General features: G+C 35.0%; 2 protein-coding genes across 2 annotated transcripts; one reads left to right on the forward strand and one right to left on the reverse strand.

Annotated features, from left to right (window-relative positions):
* Positions 1-6,588: 6,588 nt before the first annotated feature.
* Positions 6,589-9,675, reverse strand: LOC125206284 (Pentatricopeptide repeat (PPR) superfamily protein). The gene is made up of 2 exons (XM_048105561.2): positions 7,200-9,675; positions 6,589-6,988 (listed from the first exon to the last, which is right to left on the reverse strand). The coding sequence occupies exon 1, from the start codon at positions 9,604-9,606 to the stop codon at positions 7,249-7,251; it is 2,358 nt and encodes a 785-aa protein (XP_047961518.1). The 5' UTR covers positions 9,607-9,675; the 3' UTR covers positions 6,589-6,988; positions 7,200-7,248.
* Positions 9,676-10,821: 1,146 nt separating this feature from the next.
* On the forward strand, positions 10,822-13,719 carry LOC125206316 (HIT-type Zinc finger family protein). Its single transcript, XM_048105591.2, has 5 exons — positions 10,822-11,034; positions 11,902-11,974; positions 12,127-12,280; positions 12,573-12,623; positions 12,702-13,719. The coding sequence occupies exons 1-5, from the start codon at positions 10,952-10,954 to the stop codon at positions 13,580-13,582; spliced, it is 1,242 nt and encodes a 413-aa protein (XP_047961548.1). The 5' UTR covers positions 10,822-10,951; the 3' UTR covers positions 13,583-13,719.
* Positions 13,720-14,358: the final 639 nt, after the last annotated feature.

Below are 14,358 nucleotides of genomic sequence, written 5' to 3' on the forward strand. Positions count from 1 at the left end.
AATGTCGAAGGTAGAAGTAGTATAGCTGATGTTGCTAGTAATGAGTGTAGAAAATTGAACACTAGCTTTCGAACTAACTCGCCATATTTCGTTGAAAACTTCGAAGATTAAATTTTTTGAAACATAAATATGATTGAACTGGCGATCGTTGCGCATACTAAAAATGCTATTATCAATGTCGGAAAATAGAAGATATATGTTAATATCACTACCTATTAATGTTGGAAATTGAACACTAACTCTTGAAGCATCATATGATAGGCGATTAGCTTCAAAAATTAAATTTAATATGTGGATTATAATATTCCCATAGGCTCTTTGGATGCTCAAAGGGCAATCACGTTGGAGAATTCAATATTTACTTTTCTATATAATTTTAATTTTGTTTAAGGCGGTTATGAAATACGACATTATAGATTTACGGCCGAATTTAATGTTGTGTTGACCATGAATTTCGATTATTGAATTGATTTTTTCAACTAATAATTATACGAACGATTAAACTGAAAACATGTGTGGATTGTTGGATAAGAAAATGTAGATAATGCAAATCTTATTTGTTCAAATGGATATTATATCTTTGATCAACTAATATTCGCAGCTGATTTATGAAATTTATTCAACTAATGAGGATAACGTGCTTTATTTTCTCTTAGCTAGTTTGAAATGATTTTTTTTTTGACAAACTTAACTGCAAACTTGGAATTGAACAATAAAACCCACTTATATCTAGTGTTAATTGTTGTCCCGTTACTTTATTTTAAATACAATATTTGTTTACGTTTATTAGAAAGAATATAAGCCTAAGCGGCAACAATATAATAAAAGGATACTTTTTTTTATAAATTATGATAATAACAATTACAATCATAATAATAATAATAATATTTTGCTCTACAACTGCTGATTTTTTTATTTTGGGTATTTACATATTTATTCGCAAATTTACCTCTCTAATGAATTAGATTTCATTTTGTACTAATAAGTAATAATATCTTCAACCAATTTCTGTTTATCAGCACATTTTTTTAACAATTTTGCATTAACATCCGTTGATATTCATTATTTTAATAGTGGACGAACAATAAATTTACAAATTATTCGGCCTTATTATGGGTTGCCACAAATCGATTTTCCGCATGTTTTAACAATCCTCTATTTTTCTTGCATTTGTCTTTCCACCATTTGATACAATTTTCTTATTTTATTCATTTAATAACGGATTCGTACATTTTTATTATAGCCAGTTATACTATAGCCAAATAACTTTTTTCATATTTTCAACATTTTTTCTCGATTTCCCTATATTTTACCAAAAATCGGTGATTAACTATAGGTTTGTAGTTCACAAATGTTGAAAACGAAATAAAAATGGCAAAATCGACAAGTAGTTATGTTAATTCATTAATTAGTTATTCGAAAATTGGAGTCATCCATTCAATTCCGATTCAAATCTACGGTTCCGATTTAACAATATAGCTCCTATTCTGTCAAAATTATCTATTGTGTATTAAAATTCATATGCTCGATAAATATGACTATTTTTAATGGACGGCCAAATTATAAAAGTGATTGGACAATGGGTAATATGAGTTTGGGCAAGAAAAACTCCTGAAAATTGGATTGGAATAACGAGTATAGGTGGTAAAAAGGGGCACGATTTCCAATGTAATTAAATTTGTATGTTACGCAAATGACCTTTCTGTCCTGATTCTCTCAGGTTTTGACCTAACGGGACCACTTTGACCTCTGATAAAGTCCCCACTCTGCCAGTGTCATTTTCGGAATCTTACCTTTTCTTTTTTCTTTTCCCATTTCTTTTTAACTCTTTTTCCAGGTTTTGCTAGCTCACCACGATGTGACAACTTAAATATTTGTTCATCATTATTTTATTCAAAATATCTGGATTACAGTCTTTGATAAAGAATGTTACCAACCTTACAATTAACCTAGATTTCACTTTCAAATATTTTTTAGCTAAACTCGTGAGTGGTGGAGATTGGAAAAGGTTAATTGTAAGAGTAGTTTTTTAGCCTTTTCATTCTGTAGTCATTAGTTTTAATTTAATTTCAAACATAGCTTGAATTATTAAAAGTTAACAAGGAAAAATATGCCAAAAATATTCAAGTTTGATCGAATTCTGGTCGATCCCATGATTTATAAAATGGTCAATTATATTATAATTTTGACATTTTTCATAATTATTTCATGGTTGTATATACATTAATTACGTGATTGGTGTTGCTTAAATAGACTAACTTTTTGTCCACATAACATATTCCATTTGCAACATCATATATAATTTCTCCGCAATAATTGGACAGATAATAAAAATGTCAAAGTTATGATATAATCAGTCATTCTTAAAGTTGCGAGTCAGACCAGATATTGAGCACACTTTATGGTTTTCTAATAATATGCGAAAGTTTTTATTATGTCCAACAATATAATTAGTGCATGTTTGGTAGGGTTGATAACTCATCTAGGGATGTAATTTTATGAACAAAAATATTTTTATTAACAAAAATGACATTTTTGTTCATAAAATTTCATCCCTAGATGAGTTATCACCCCTACCAAACATGGCCTTAGTGTTAATCGGTGGCTGGTGTGGGTGTAATTTTATGTAGGATTAATAGTGTTTATCTTAAAATTTTAGGGTATTTGTGAAGATGTCACAATGTTCAATATTTTCATGTCCTCAACTTAAATCGTGTATTCCACAAAATATCTAGTTATATAAAAGTTCCACCTCAAATATTGAAGTGGTGTCGGTTTAGCAAAAAATAATAGGAATGTTTTGTATCCAACTTTCATTTATGATTTATCCCTTAAAGGTGAGAACAATTTCAGTAATAAGTTAAAATCGAAGATATTTTTTGGAATATGCTAAAAGTTAAGGATTTGGTGGGAGTATTAATTTTTTTACTCTAAGATCTAGGAGTGGTAAAAAAAACTACTCCATAGCAACTATAAATATATTTACTATTCGGGCCCAAACAATTGCTCTAGTAAATAAGATGGTACTATCAAATTTTGATTCATCAAAAAGGATGATGAATGTGACAACATTAAAGGTTTATTTTATTGACAAAGTGGTAAATAAATCGTGACACACACATATATATCTCAAAGTTGGTTTGAGCATATATTGGATAATAAATCGACGATTTATTTGCACAAAAAATTCTTGAAGCTATTAGTTGAAGGCTTGATTATTACTTTTATATAAAACAATTAGATATTTTACGAGATAATTGTATTTTAAATCACAAAATTTCGGCTTAGACTTTTAAAACATTATAAGTAAGTATCCAAATATATGGAGTATTTAATATTCACAACACTCTTCTACTAGAACACGCAATTCCATTTATAATCTTGGGAAAATGTACATAGAGAGTGAATTGGCTTATCAAAATATATATTTAAAAATTGATGAAAGTATGACTTAACTATTTGATAAAGTACACTTTGTGATGACCTAGAAATTAAAATAATATATGTAAATAGAAGATAGTATTTGCTAGTGTAGCACACACTAGTTATAGAGGGAGTGATGAACTTATGATATAGGGCTATGAACTTAGCCACTTATAAGGTCTAAATCTATATTATTAAAATCAATATAGTAATGTAAGTTTGAGCAATATTTGAGGAAAACAAAAAATACTCGTTTAGTGTGAATATTAGAACTCTTTTAATATTAATCTATATTTATATTATTAAAAATCAATATAGTAATGCAAGTTTGAGCCATATTTGAGGAAAACAAAAATACCTAGTTTAGTGTGAATAGCACTCTTTTAATGATACGTGGAGTGAACAAAGTAAGTTTGGGCATGTGATATTTTAAGTTAAGTTTAATAGCTCATTATTTATATAATTTTTTTTTAAAAATAGAGACATAGAAGACGATTTAAAGAACATTACACTTGTTATCCATATGAAAATTCGAAAACTAGATAGAGATGCGATTATTGTGAGAAGGAAAGATAGTGAAAAGAAGAAAAAAAAAAGACAAATTTTAGTGGCTTCCTCTTTTTCTTTGGCGCTTGTTCCAACTTCTAGGCTCCAAGTAATCGGCAACTAGCATCCACTGCCTCTTCACAAGCTCTTCCATCCTAATTATTTATCGTAATCCACGTCAAAATTCTAGATCTATTATTGTGAATGATGATTGAGGATATACTTATTTTATAATCAGTCAAGTGGTGTAAAAAAATCAATTATGCATGTGAAACATGCAAGGTGGCGTTCACACATGACCAACCACATATTTGTTCAAGTTGTGCATTAATGGTAGGAGACTTCTCAATTAATGAAAACTAGAAATTATCCTTTAAAATTGAAAATAGATAAAAGACACAAAAGTTTCACACATACATACAATGGGTATAGTTTCTTTTTTCTAAATAATTGCCAAGATCAAGAAATGAAATGAAAATTCATAGTACTCCAAATACAATGAACATTTTGCTCTTAATTGCACAATTTATATACATGCATGCCTTAATGGAGTTTTTCAACCTTCATGGATCGACTGATGGCATAGTTGGTGTTCTGGATCCGCCATTATACATTCGCACATGTTTTTCCTTGAACTTCACCAAAATAGTTGTTTTCATTCTTACTACATTTCAATCTGAAATTATCTCCAATCAAAGTTCCTAGACGTAGAGTAAAAAATAATTTACAAGACATGAAATTTTTGCTGACAAATTATTAAGGTTATGATAGAGGAGGTGATGATGTCAAATTGTCAATCATGTCAACTCTTATCACCGGGGGGCCTAAAACTATAGCACATGTCCAAAATTTGATTGATTTAAATTAAAGTTTGAAATCCATATCAAGAACTAAGATAAGATTTATCATGTTTTTAGAGCTACACTCTTATTGGGAGCTGGACCTACCAACCCAAATTAAAGTTTTATGTTATTAATTCCTAATTTGCAACATTGTTTTACTAGAAAAGGTTGGTCTAACCAATTAGAAATTCACATTTCAAAAGAAAAACAAAAGTGACATATAAAAGGTAGCTACTAATAATTAAGAAATCATATTTTATTCTCAATACTTGGTAAACGACCTCTATTTGGAAAATTAATTGATGACATGATGGTTAGGCATATCAAATTAATTACATGTTCAAAATATGAAAAGTGTCATTAAAATAAGCATATTAATCTCCATGGATAAGGTAGGTAGAACTTTTCTTATTTCTCAAAATATTCCCCTTCTCCCCCAAAAAAATAGTCATTTCTTTTTATTACTTGATTTATCTATCTAAATTCATCACTTTCCATTCATAGCCATAAGCCAAGACTATTCCAGACGATGAGGTGCGTCTCAGTTAGTTGAACGCTTCTTCTCCATCTAGTAGGACGGGGTTCGAGTCAATGTGAGGGTAGTACGGAACTATTATAAATCCTTAAAGAAAAAGGTCGTGATTAAGTCTACGTGACATTTTCTAATATTAAATATAGTACATTGTACCTACCCAATTGAACAACATTCATAAAACTCAATGTGTTCGAATCCATTGAATCGAACTCCGTTGCCACGTTGGCGTTTGGTCAACGGTCACATCGCAAGGTCAAGTGCGTAAGAAACATGATGATAATCCATCACATTCAGTCATGGGATAAGGTAAAACCAAACGGGCCTGCAACGTATGGGCCCGTTTTCACATGCTAACGGGCCCTCGCATCATTTCACCTAATCAGACGAAATGTCGCTTTCTTATATACAACCCACGCTTGAAACTAATTATATTTCAATTGTTTTGACTTAGGAAATCATTTTTTAAGGATTGCTTATTGGAAATGAATTATTGCAATAATTATTTAGTCGCTTTTCGCAATTATTGTGAGGAAAGAAAAGTGGAGTTGTGCATTATTATACTTTTATTTTAGGATAATTTGATGGGCCCGGGTTACATTAAAGCACGAATTGTGGTAATTAAAGGTGGGGCACCATTATATTTGAGTTTAATGAGACAAATATTTGTAATATTAAATTTTAATGGATTAAGAATTCAAGAAGCCCGATATAGATTCAAGGTCTGCCAAGGCCCGAGCTAAAATTCACGTTGAGCCTATATAACTTATCGTACCAAAAATGTATTATTGAGATCGTATTTGGTATTTTTTTTGTTTCTTTTGTACACCTATACTATTTGTTTGTGCCTCCTAATTAAAATTGAATATATGTATATAATCCAATTTCTCAATAAAAAAAATTCAGTTGTATCCAGGTTTTTTTATTAATTTGATTCGGTGTTTGAACATGTATAATAAATACGAGTATAATTTAATTTTGAATAATTCTGCCAAGTTATATAAAAATAAAAAGTCGTTGGTTCCTACAAATGTAATAGTAATACTATAATCTTTAGTACTTATATATAAGCGATCTCATCATTGACTCAAAGAAAATATTACTGCTATTTTTCTTGCACTTAAAATTGATCTAATAATCTATATAAACATATATAACAAACTTTATACTGATCTCAATTCTCAAACATGCATTGAATAGCCAACAAACATTCAAAAGACAATGGATTTTGGGACAGATGAAAAATAAAGCCCAACAAAAAATAATAATAAACACATATGTTAGTATGTTACAACATCTTAAGGAATGTATTATTGTGAGGGAAAATATAATTGGGAAAACCTTTTTCTACCTTTTAAATTCTTCTTCCCCATTTTTCACGTTTCATACTTCCTGCAGCAGCATCACAGTTCCACTTTTTTCCCGGTGACGGTCATGCAACCGAGGCAAAAAATATCCGGTGCGCTAAACCTCTTCTTATCCTTCTTTACCCCGAGAGGCCGGAGTTTCCCCCAACCCCCTGAATCAGCCTTAAGTTGGAGGAAGGTGGGAAGGCGTTGATCCTGATGGGCATTGCTGCTCTAATTATCGCGTGCTGCTAGATTCCACCCCATCGGCTAACTCACTGACACAAGCTTCAGTTTGCCTATCGAAATTTTCCAGTGGCAGAAAAAATCAGATTGAGTAGCTCATGTGTCAAATGAATTGGCTAAAAAGCACTCAAATTATCTAAAGCTATAGACATTTAACAATATCTAAAGCTCTTCAAAATCATAACTTTATGAGTCAATTCCAAAATGCAGCAAAGGAGAAACTGATGAAAGAAAAAGCTATGAGAAGGGAGCTATATGCAGCACCTGATAAGGCATTGCTCGCCACGATTAACCAAGGAAGTGAAGCAACATATTATGAATCTGGCTTCAAGATCCTCTTTCTCCTCTTGATGAGCCCATTCATCAAAGAAATATATGAGAATTTATTCAGAGTGACACCCTTCTCGTTCTGTTCCAAAAATATACTCATTGCATCTTTGTATCTTCCTTCAGCGCATAGCTCGTCAATCTGTTGTGAATAAGCTATGGAACTCGAATCTGCTTCACCTGAAGCTTCTCCACGTACCACCACCTTTTGTTCGTCATCGCCCTGGTTTGATAAAACCACTACTTTATATCTCTCTGACATTTCTCTCAACAGTTCTTGAGCTTCTTCGATTTTTCCAGCATCATTAAGAGCACCAACAATGGCGTTGAGAGTATAGCTATCCGGTCCCAGTTTCTTTTCTTCCATTTGGGGAACAAGATTCAAAGCATCATCAAGTCGCCCGCCCTTGCATAAGGCTGCGATTAATGTATTGTAGGTAACAGCATCGAGGCTTTTCCCTTTCTCAATCCATGTATTGAAGAGCTTGATAGCTTTCTCGAGCATCCCTTCCTTGCATAGACCCCGAAGAAGAATGTTGCAAGTGTACATATCGGGCTTAAATGATTTGTTTTCAACCATGTTATTGTGAAATTGAAACGCTTGCTCCACGTTTCCCTCCCAACAGTAGCCATGTATGATAGTGTTGTACGTCGTTTCATCAGGGACAAGTCCGTTCTCCAATAGCTCGTTGAGTTTCTCTATTGCGAGTTTCGTCTTTCCCACCTTGCAAAGCCCCCCAATCACCGAATTATAGGTGATGGTGCTAGGAAGTATACCCTTTTCCTTCATTTCATCCCAGACCTGAATAGCTCTCTCTGCATTTTCTTCCTTGAAGTATCCGACTATAAGAGTGCCATAGCTCACTTCATCTACAATATAACCTCTCTTGTTTGCAGCACTCAGCAACTCATATGCATCATGAAGCTTCCTCTCCCGGCATAGATTATGTAAAGCTGTGTTAAGGGTCACCGTGTCCATCTTCAAACCTTTCCCACTCATCCTACTCATCATCTTAAAAGCTTCTGCCAGATCACCGGACTTGCAAAATCCGCTAATCAAAGTATTATACGTGACACAGTCCGGTGAAAATCCGGCCTCTTCCATCTGATCAACCATCTCCCTAGCCTCCTTCATCCGACCTTCCTTACAATACCACTTGATCATGATATTATGCGTCACCTCATTCGGCTGCACTCCCTTCTCCTTCATTTCATCCAACAGTTTCAGCGCCATCGGACTGTTCTTCTCTTCAAAACACACATTAATCAGCGTGTTGTAAGTGATCACATCAGGCATAAGTTTCAACCCTTCCATCTCGTCCCTGAGCCTAAACGCCTCGCCTATCTTCTTAGAGCTGCACAGCCCGTTGATCAGAGTGTTGTACGTCCAAACATCGGGGAGAAGATTATCCCGAGACATCAGTTCAACGATTTGGGTTGCATCCTTCAACCACCCCATCTTGCAGTATCCATAAACCAAGATGTTATACGTTCTCCTATTCGGGAAAAGCCCGTTGCCCTTCATTTCCAGCAACAAATCGCGCATATCGTGTAGTCTCCCCTTCTTAGACAATGCATCTAGAACAGTGTTATAGCTAGCATTATCTGGCTTAACCCTAAAATCAGGCTCCATTTTCTTCAACAATTGAATTGCATCGTTAAATTTATACTCGGAACAGTAGCCATTGATCAAAATGTTGAAAGTAACAACACTAGGAAAAACCCCCAATTTCACAGCATCATCAAAAATCTCTTTACAGAAATGGGTAGAGCGAGAGGAGAGATCCTTCTTTACCAGCGAGTCGAGCAATGTGTTGAGCGTGTGCAAATTAGGGCGGAGCTTGAGGCGCTTCATCTTTTTGAAGAGTTGCGCGGCGAGGTGGGGCCAGCCGGAGCGGCAGTAGGCGAAGATGCAGGTGTTGAGGAGGGTGGCGGAGGGCGGGCGGAGGGGGCGGGAGGGGTGGAGGAGGTGGCGGTGGAGGGGGTGGTGGGGGTGCTCGGAGAGAATTTGGGATTGGAGGAGGGTTTTGGCGTCGGCGAATTTGTGGTGGGAAATTAGAGAGGAGAGGAGGGAGAGGAGAGGGGGGAGGGGGAGGGGGGTGAGGGGGGCGGCGGATTGGGCCCAATTGAAGAAGGAGAGGAGGGCGGAGGGGTGGCGGTGGAGGGCGGAGGAGGAGAGGATGGAGTGGAAGATGTCGGGGGTTAGGTGGGGGAGGTAGGGGGTTAGGGCGACGTTGAGGGTGGATGTTGCGGGATTGACGGTTTTGAGGAAGGTGGTGATCGTGGAGATTAGCTCTGTGTGAGTTAGTAGCGGCGGCGGCGGTGGTTCTGCGGTGGTGGACATTGTTTTGGTTGGGTTTAGATTTTTGAAAGTGGAGGAGTTGTTTGGTTAAATAACTTTTTTCATTTTTATCAATAATCTTCCTACCTTCAACTATCAATATTCAATACTCTTTATTCTTTAATGATGTATATAAACACAAATTTTATTATGAAATGAATACAAAAATAGAAGGGATACTGTCATGAATTTTGTCTACATTTGAAAATTTTCAGAAATTTAAAATTAATCTAAAATATTATAAATTTTATTGTTTGTTATTTTTCAACTCAATCAAAATAAGATATTTTTGATAAAAAAAAAAAACTTATTTTATGTTAGACAATCGTTAAATGTTTTCGATATTTTAAATCACGTTTTAAGTTCGTGACAAGTATGATAGAAAGCTCGGAAAGCCACGTAGAGTTAATAGTGCCAAGTAGAATGAAAAATGCACGCAAATTAGTCGGATATGATGATTAATCTGCCATAGATCATAACAAACAAAATGTAAAATTTATGATATTTTAGACTAATTTAAGTTCGTGAGTAATACTAAAATATAACCGAAATTTATAATTTTAGGGGAAAATATCCTAAAATAGAAATAAAAGTTTAAACATAATTAAAATATTATAAGTAAAGATGGATATACATATTTGTCATTTTATTTATTGATAGAGCATAAGCCCAATATAATGGGCTTCATCCGGGGTAATTACAATCTACGTACAAAATGTTTCACCAATATTTCAATTGAGTACAAAATGTTTTAAGTTAACAAATATCATACAAAAAGTTTGATTAGTGTTACGAATTAATACATTCCATCTAAAAATCCCTAACATTATTACTTTTTCTTATTTTTCTCCAAAATTGTGCCCTAAAAAACATGATATATTTCTCTAAATAATACCTTATGCATTGCCATATGGGCATTTTATTAAACAATGAATTCACATTTAACTTTCGGCTAATATTTGTAGCTGATTTTAGAGTCGAAAGGATGAAAAATAAGAAAAAGTAACGAGGGTAGTGATTTTTAGACGTAATGTACTAATTTGCAACACTAATCAAACTTTTTGTATGATATTTGTTAACTTAAAACATTTTTTACTCAATTGAAACATTGGTGAAACATTTCGTATGTACCGTGTAATTACCCCGCTTCGTCCACCAAACGCAGCCTTATATAAATAATCAATTACACACTCCATCTAAATTATAGAGCACATTCCCGGGGTTTCTAGTACTTGCGAAAACTCAAAAACTCCAGCGTATTTCTCCGGCCGTCGGCATATCCGCCGCCGTAGCATCGAGCTCGGGAATCTCAGTACGTAGATTTCGCATAAGTTTTCAGGTTTCTGAGATGTCGTCGGACGCTGTGGTAACGTCAGAGGCAACTTCTGGATCTTCGAATTTCAACTCTAACTCCCGCATAATCTGCCGTGTGTGAGTTCATCTGATTGCCTACCTGTTGAATTCAGTTTTTATTTAGATTTATTCTGCCAATTTGTTGGTTTTTCTGTCTACTGTCACCTACGCCTACATTTTTATCTGATTTTTTAGGTTTAATTTGCTCAAGCGTGGTTGATATGCTATCGCTGTAGAACTGTATGGTGTTAGTGTACCTCAATTTGATTGGAAATGAAAACCGGAACAAATTGAGATATTGGAAATGGTGAAAGTTAACTCGTTTGTGTGTAATTGCTACCACTTAAAATTGTATGTCTCTAGTCTCTTGTTATATGCAGTTTCAAGAAAACTGAGTAGATGTGCACTTAGTTTGTATATTTGGCTACTGATATAACTTGGTAAAACTGACATGATAGTTATGACATACGAATCAATCATCTTTCGTGTTCGTCGTTGCATAGCAGTGTTGCAATTTGCAATTAGTGTAGTGTATCATAAAAAAACAGAGCTAAAAGCATGTAGCTGATGGCGGCAAGTCATGTGAGTGTCGTCACCAATGCTTTAACAGGCATTGAGTTCCTGCATAACCATTCTTTGATTGGAACCCATTTTTTCCTTACCTTTAGTTCTTTTTGTTTGTTTTCTTATTGAAACTGATATCACTAGTCCAAGTGGGATATGCCACATTGGCTTTGTATGCTCTATAGATGACTTCATAGAGAAACTATGCAAGTTTACTTCACTTGTTTTATTTTTTACCACTTTTAAAACAACTGTTTTGTGGAGTATATTGTAGTAATAAAGCCCTTAGCCGTATATAGTACTCCATTTGTCTAGCTCTGAATTTCTCATTGTCCTAGTGATGGTTTTTAAAGTTACTTTGGATGACGTGTATTTTTGCAGATGTGAAAAGCAATTTTCTCAGTATACATGTCCACGGTGCAATATTCGTTATTGTTCTCTGCCTTGTTACAAGGTACTACTACTTATTCTATAAGATTCATAATAATATTTGTAGCTGATTTATTGGGATTCTGCAACTTTATGAGTATTAGATTTCTTAATGATTCTTCCATCCCTCACCTTTTCTAGTGAGGTTTAACATGTGTTTGTATGTTGTATCCTCAGTCGCATAGTCTACGCTGTACTGAGTCTTTTATGAGAGAGAATGTAATGGGAGGACTGCAACAAATGAAACCTGACGAGGAAAGCAAAGCTAGAATGTTGGATATACTTAAGCGACTCCATGAGGAAGAAGAGACAGATGGCTTCCATGAAGAAGGTATGTTGATCTTGTGCGGTTTATTATATTTCAGCATAATTCTGCAAATAAATTTTGTCTGAGATTGAAATCATGAGCATCGATGAACGTCTTATGTTTACCACTTAACTGAAGTTATCAATCTAAATACTTTTTTTTATCATTCTGAATCTCTGATTATCTAGTGCTGAAATGTTTCACATTGGTGCTGCATCCTTTATGTTGATAACCTTCTACATTCGATTATTTGAACTTAGTTAATCTACAGACCTGACAATATCTCTAATTGTTTGCACAATTTCATTTGTATCAGAGTTAAATCCATCCTCCTTGTCAGAAGAGACCATTCAGAAGATTATTTCTGGTATGTGTACACAATTCAAGGTTTCTCAGCAAAGATGTCAAACCCAAGTTGAGCCGATACTAATGTTTGTTCGTGCAGGTGGTACGCTAAGTTTAAATGATCTCTCTCTCGACGAAAGGAAACGCTTTGAGAGGGCTATTGCCTCGGGAGAGCTCAGTAAATTGATTGAACCATGGGAGCCATGGTGGTCAAGGCCTTCTGCCCAGTACATATCGCTTAGTTCAAATGGAACACAACTAGTTCAACCGATCATGAAAGAGGAATCGGGGGAGCATGATAACGAGGAAGGCAGCGATGAACTGGAGGATTTCCCACCAGGACCCGAGACTCCTCTCCCATCAGTCAGTAAACTGACTGCATCTGAACCTTCACCCCTGTTAGCTATCCACCTCATCGACATCATATATTCGTATTGCTTCACCCTCCGTCTCTACAACGGAGACTGGAAAGCAGATCCCCTGGAATCAGCAACAGTGGTGCTGAGCGTATCTTCTGTTTTGGATCAAAGCAAGCAACCCGAAACCGTATCTGAAGTGTTATCTCATTGCCTGGAAAAAACATGCTCCACAGCATACAAGCACATGGGGGGCTTACAATTTGGGCTGAGGCTTATAGACGATGTGATTCATCTCCTTCATCTCGGACGCAATGCTTTAATCTGCTTACTATGCGATATGCAGAGGCTAATCCAGGCTGCGGAGAGAGAGCTCAAGTCGGAGAAACTGCTCAAAACGAGGAAGGCCGAACTGAAGGCCAAGCTCAAGTCTGCTGACAGGAAGATCTACTTCATCACGTGTTGGGTGAACGAGCAGCCATCGGAAGCATGGACTTCATTGACAGCCCTACTGAACACGGAGAAGTCGTCTGCCATGGAATACGCGCAGAGCAAGAGAAGTGCTCCAAGAATGGAGGAGATCACAGAAAGAGGAGGTAGGCCTTTCATTAAGGAGGTCCTCTGAGCTGTTTCTCTCTTTAAATGAATATTTACACCACTATATTGTATGGAATTAATTTACTAGTATTAGACTAAGTTAACCCTGATCACATTAATTTAATCTTGATTATAAGAATATATTAGGAATCTTAATTTTACATATATTTGGATTGATGAAGAAATAGTCCCACTTTGAAGAGTAGACCATCTTTGATGAACAATTGTTTCTAGAAAGGAACACTTTTATTGAGCGTACTTTTACACACTTCTATGAAACGGACAAAGTACACTACTCCATTAAATATAGATATTTTGTTATCCTTTTGGGACTAGAGCCCCCCATTATTCTCATTTCCCAAGAGAATCAATCATTTTTTATTTTTTAGTATTTTTTATTTTCTTGCTACTGAAAAAGAAGTCCACCCTAATGATTCCAATTTTAATAGGAATAATCAATCATTTTTGAAGTCCACCCTAGTGATGTCAATTTCAATCGGGATCGTCGATCCGAAATGGTTAACCATTGTTTTGTATCGAACTATAATTGACATTGAAGTTTAGACGATTAAGTTTCATTTCCAAAAATAATGAAACCGTAAATTGCCGGTCCTTGGATGCCTTTACCCCATCCCAAATCCAGGCATTAAGTCCCCTCTACGTCATCATTCCTCTAAATTTAAGTCTCATGCTACAACTTCTCTAATCCTGCAAGTCATAACTCGGATCACAACTATTAAATTGCACTATTCACAACTCTAACATATTTTACTCGTAAAATATAATACGTTGAACAATTATAAA

The sequence above is a fragment of the Salvia hispanica genome, chromosome 2 (genome assembly GCF_029641045.1).
Source record: "Salvia hispanica isolate PSC_SH4W2 chromosome 2, Shi_PSC_v1, whole genome shotgun sequence".
NCBI classification, from domain to species: Eukaryota; Viridiplantae; Streptophyta; class Magnoliopsida; order Lamiales; family Lamiaceae; genus Salvia; species Salvia hispanica.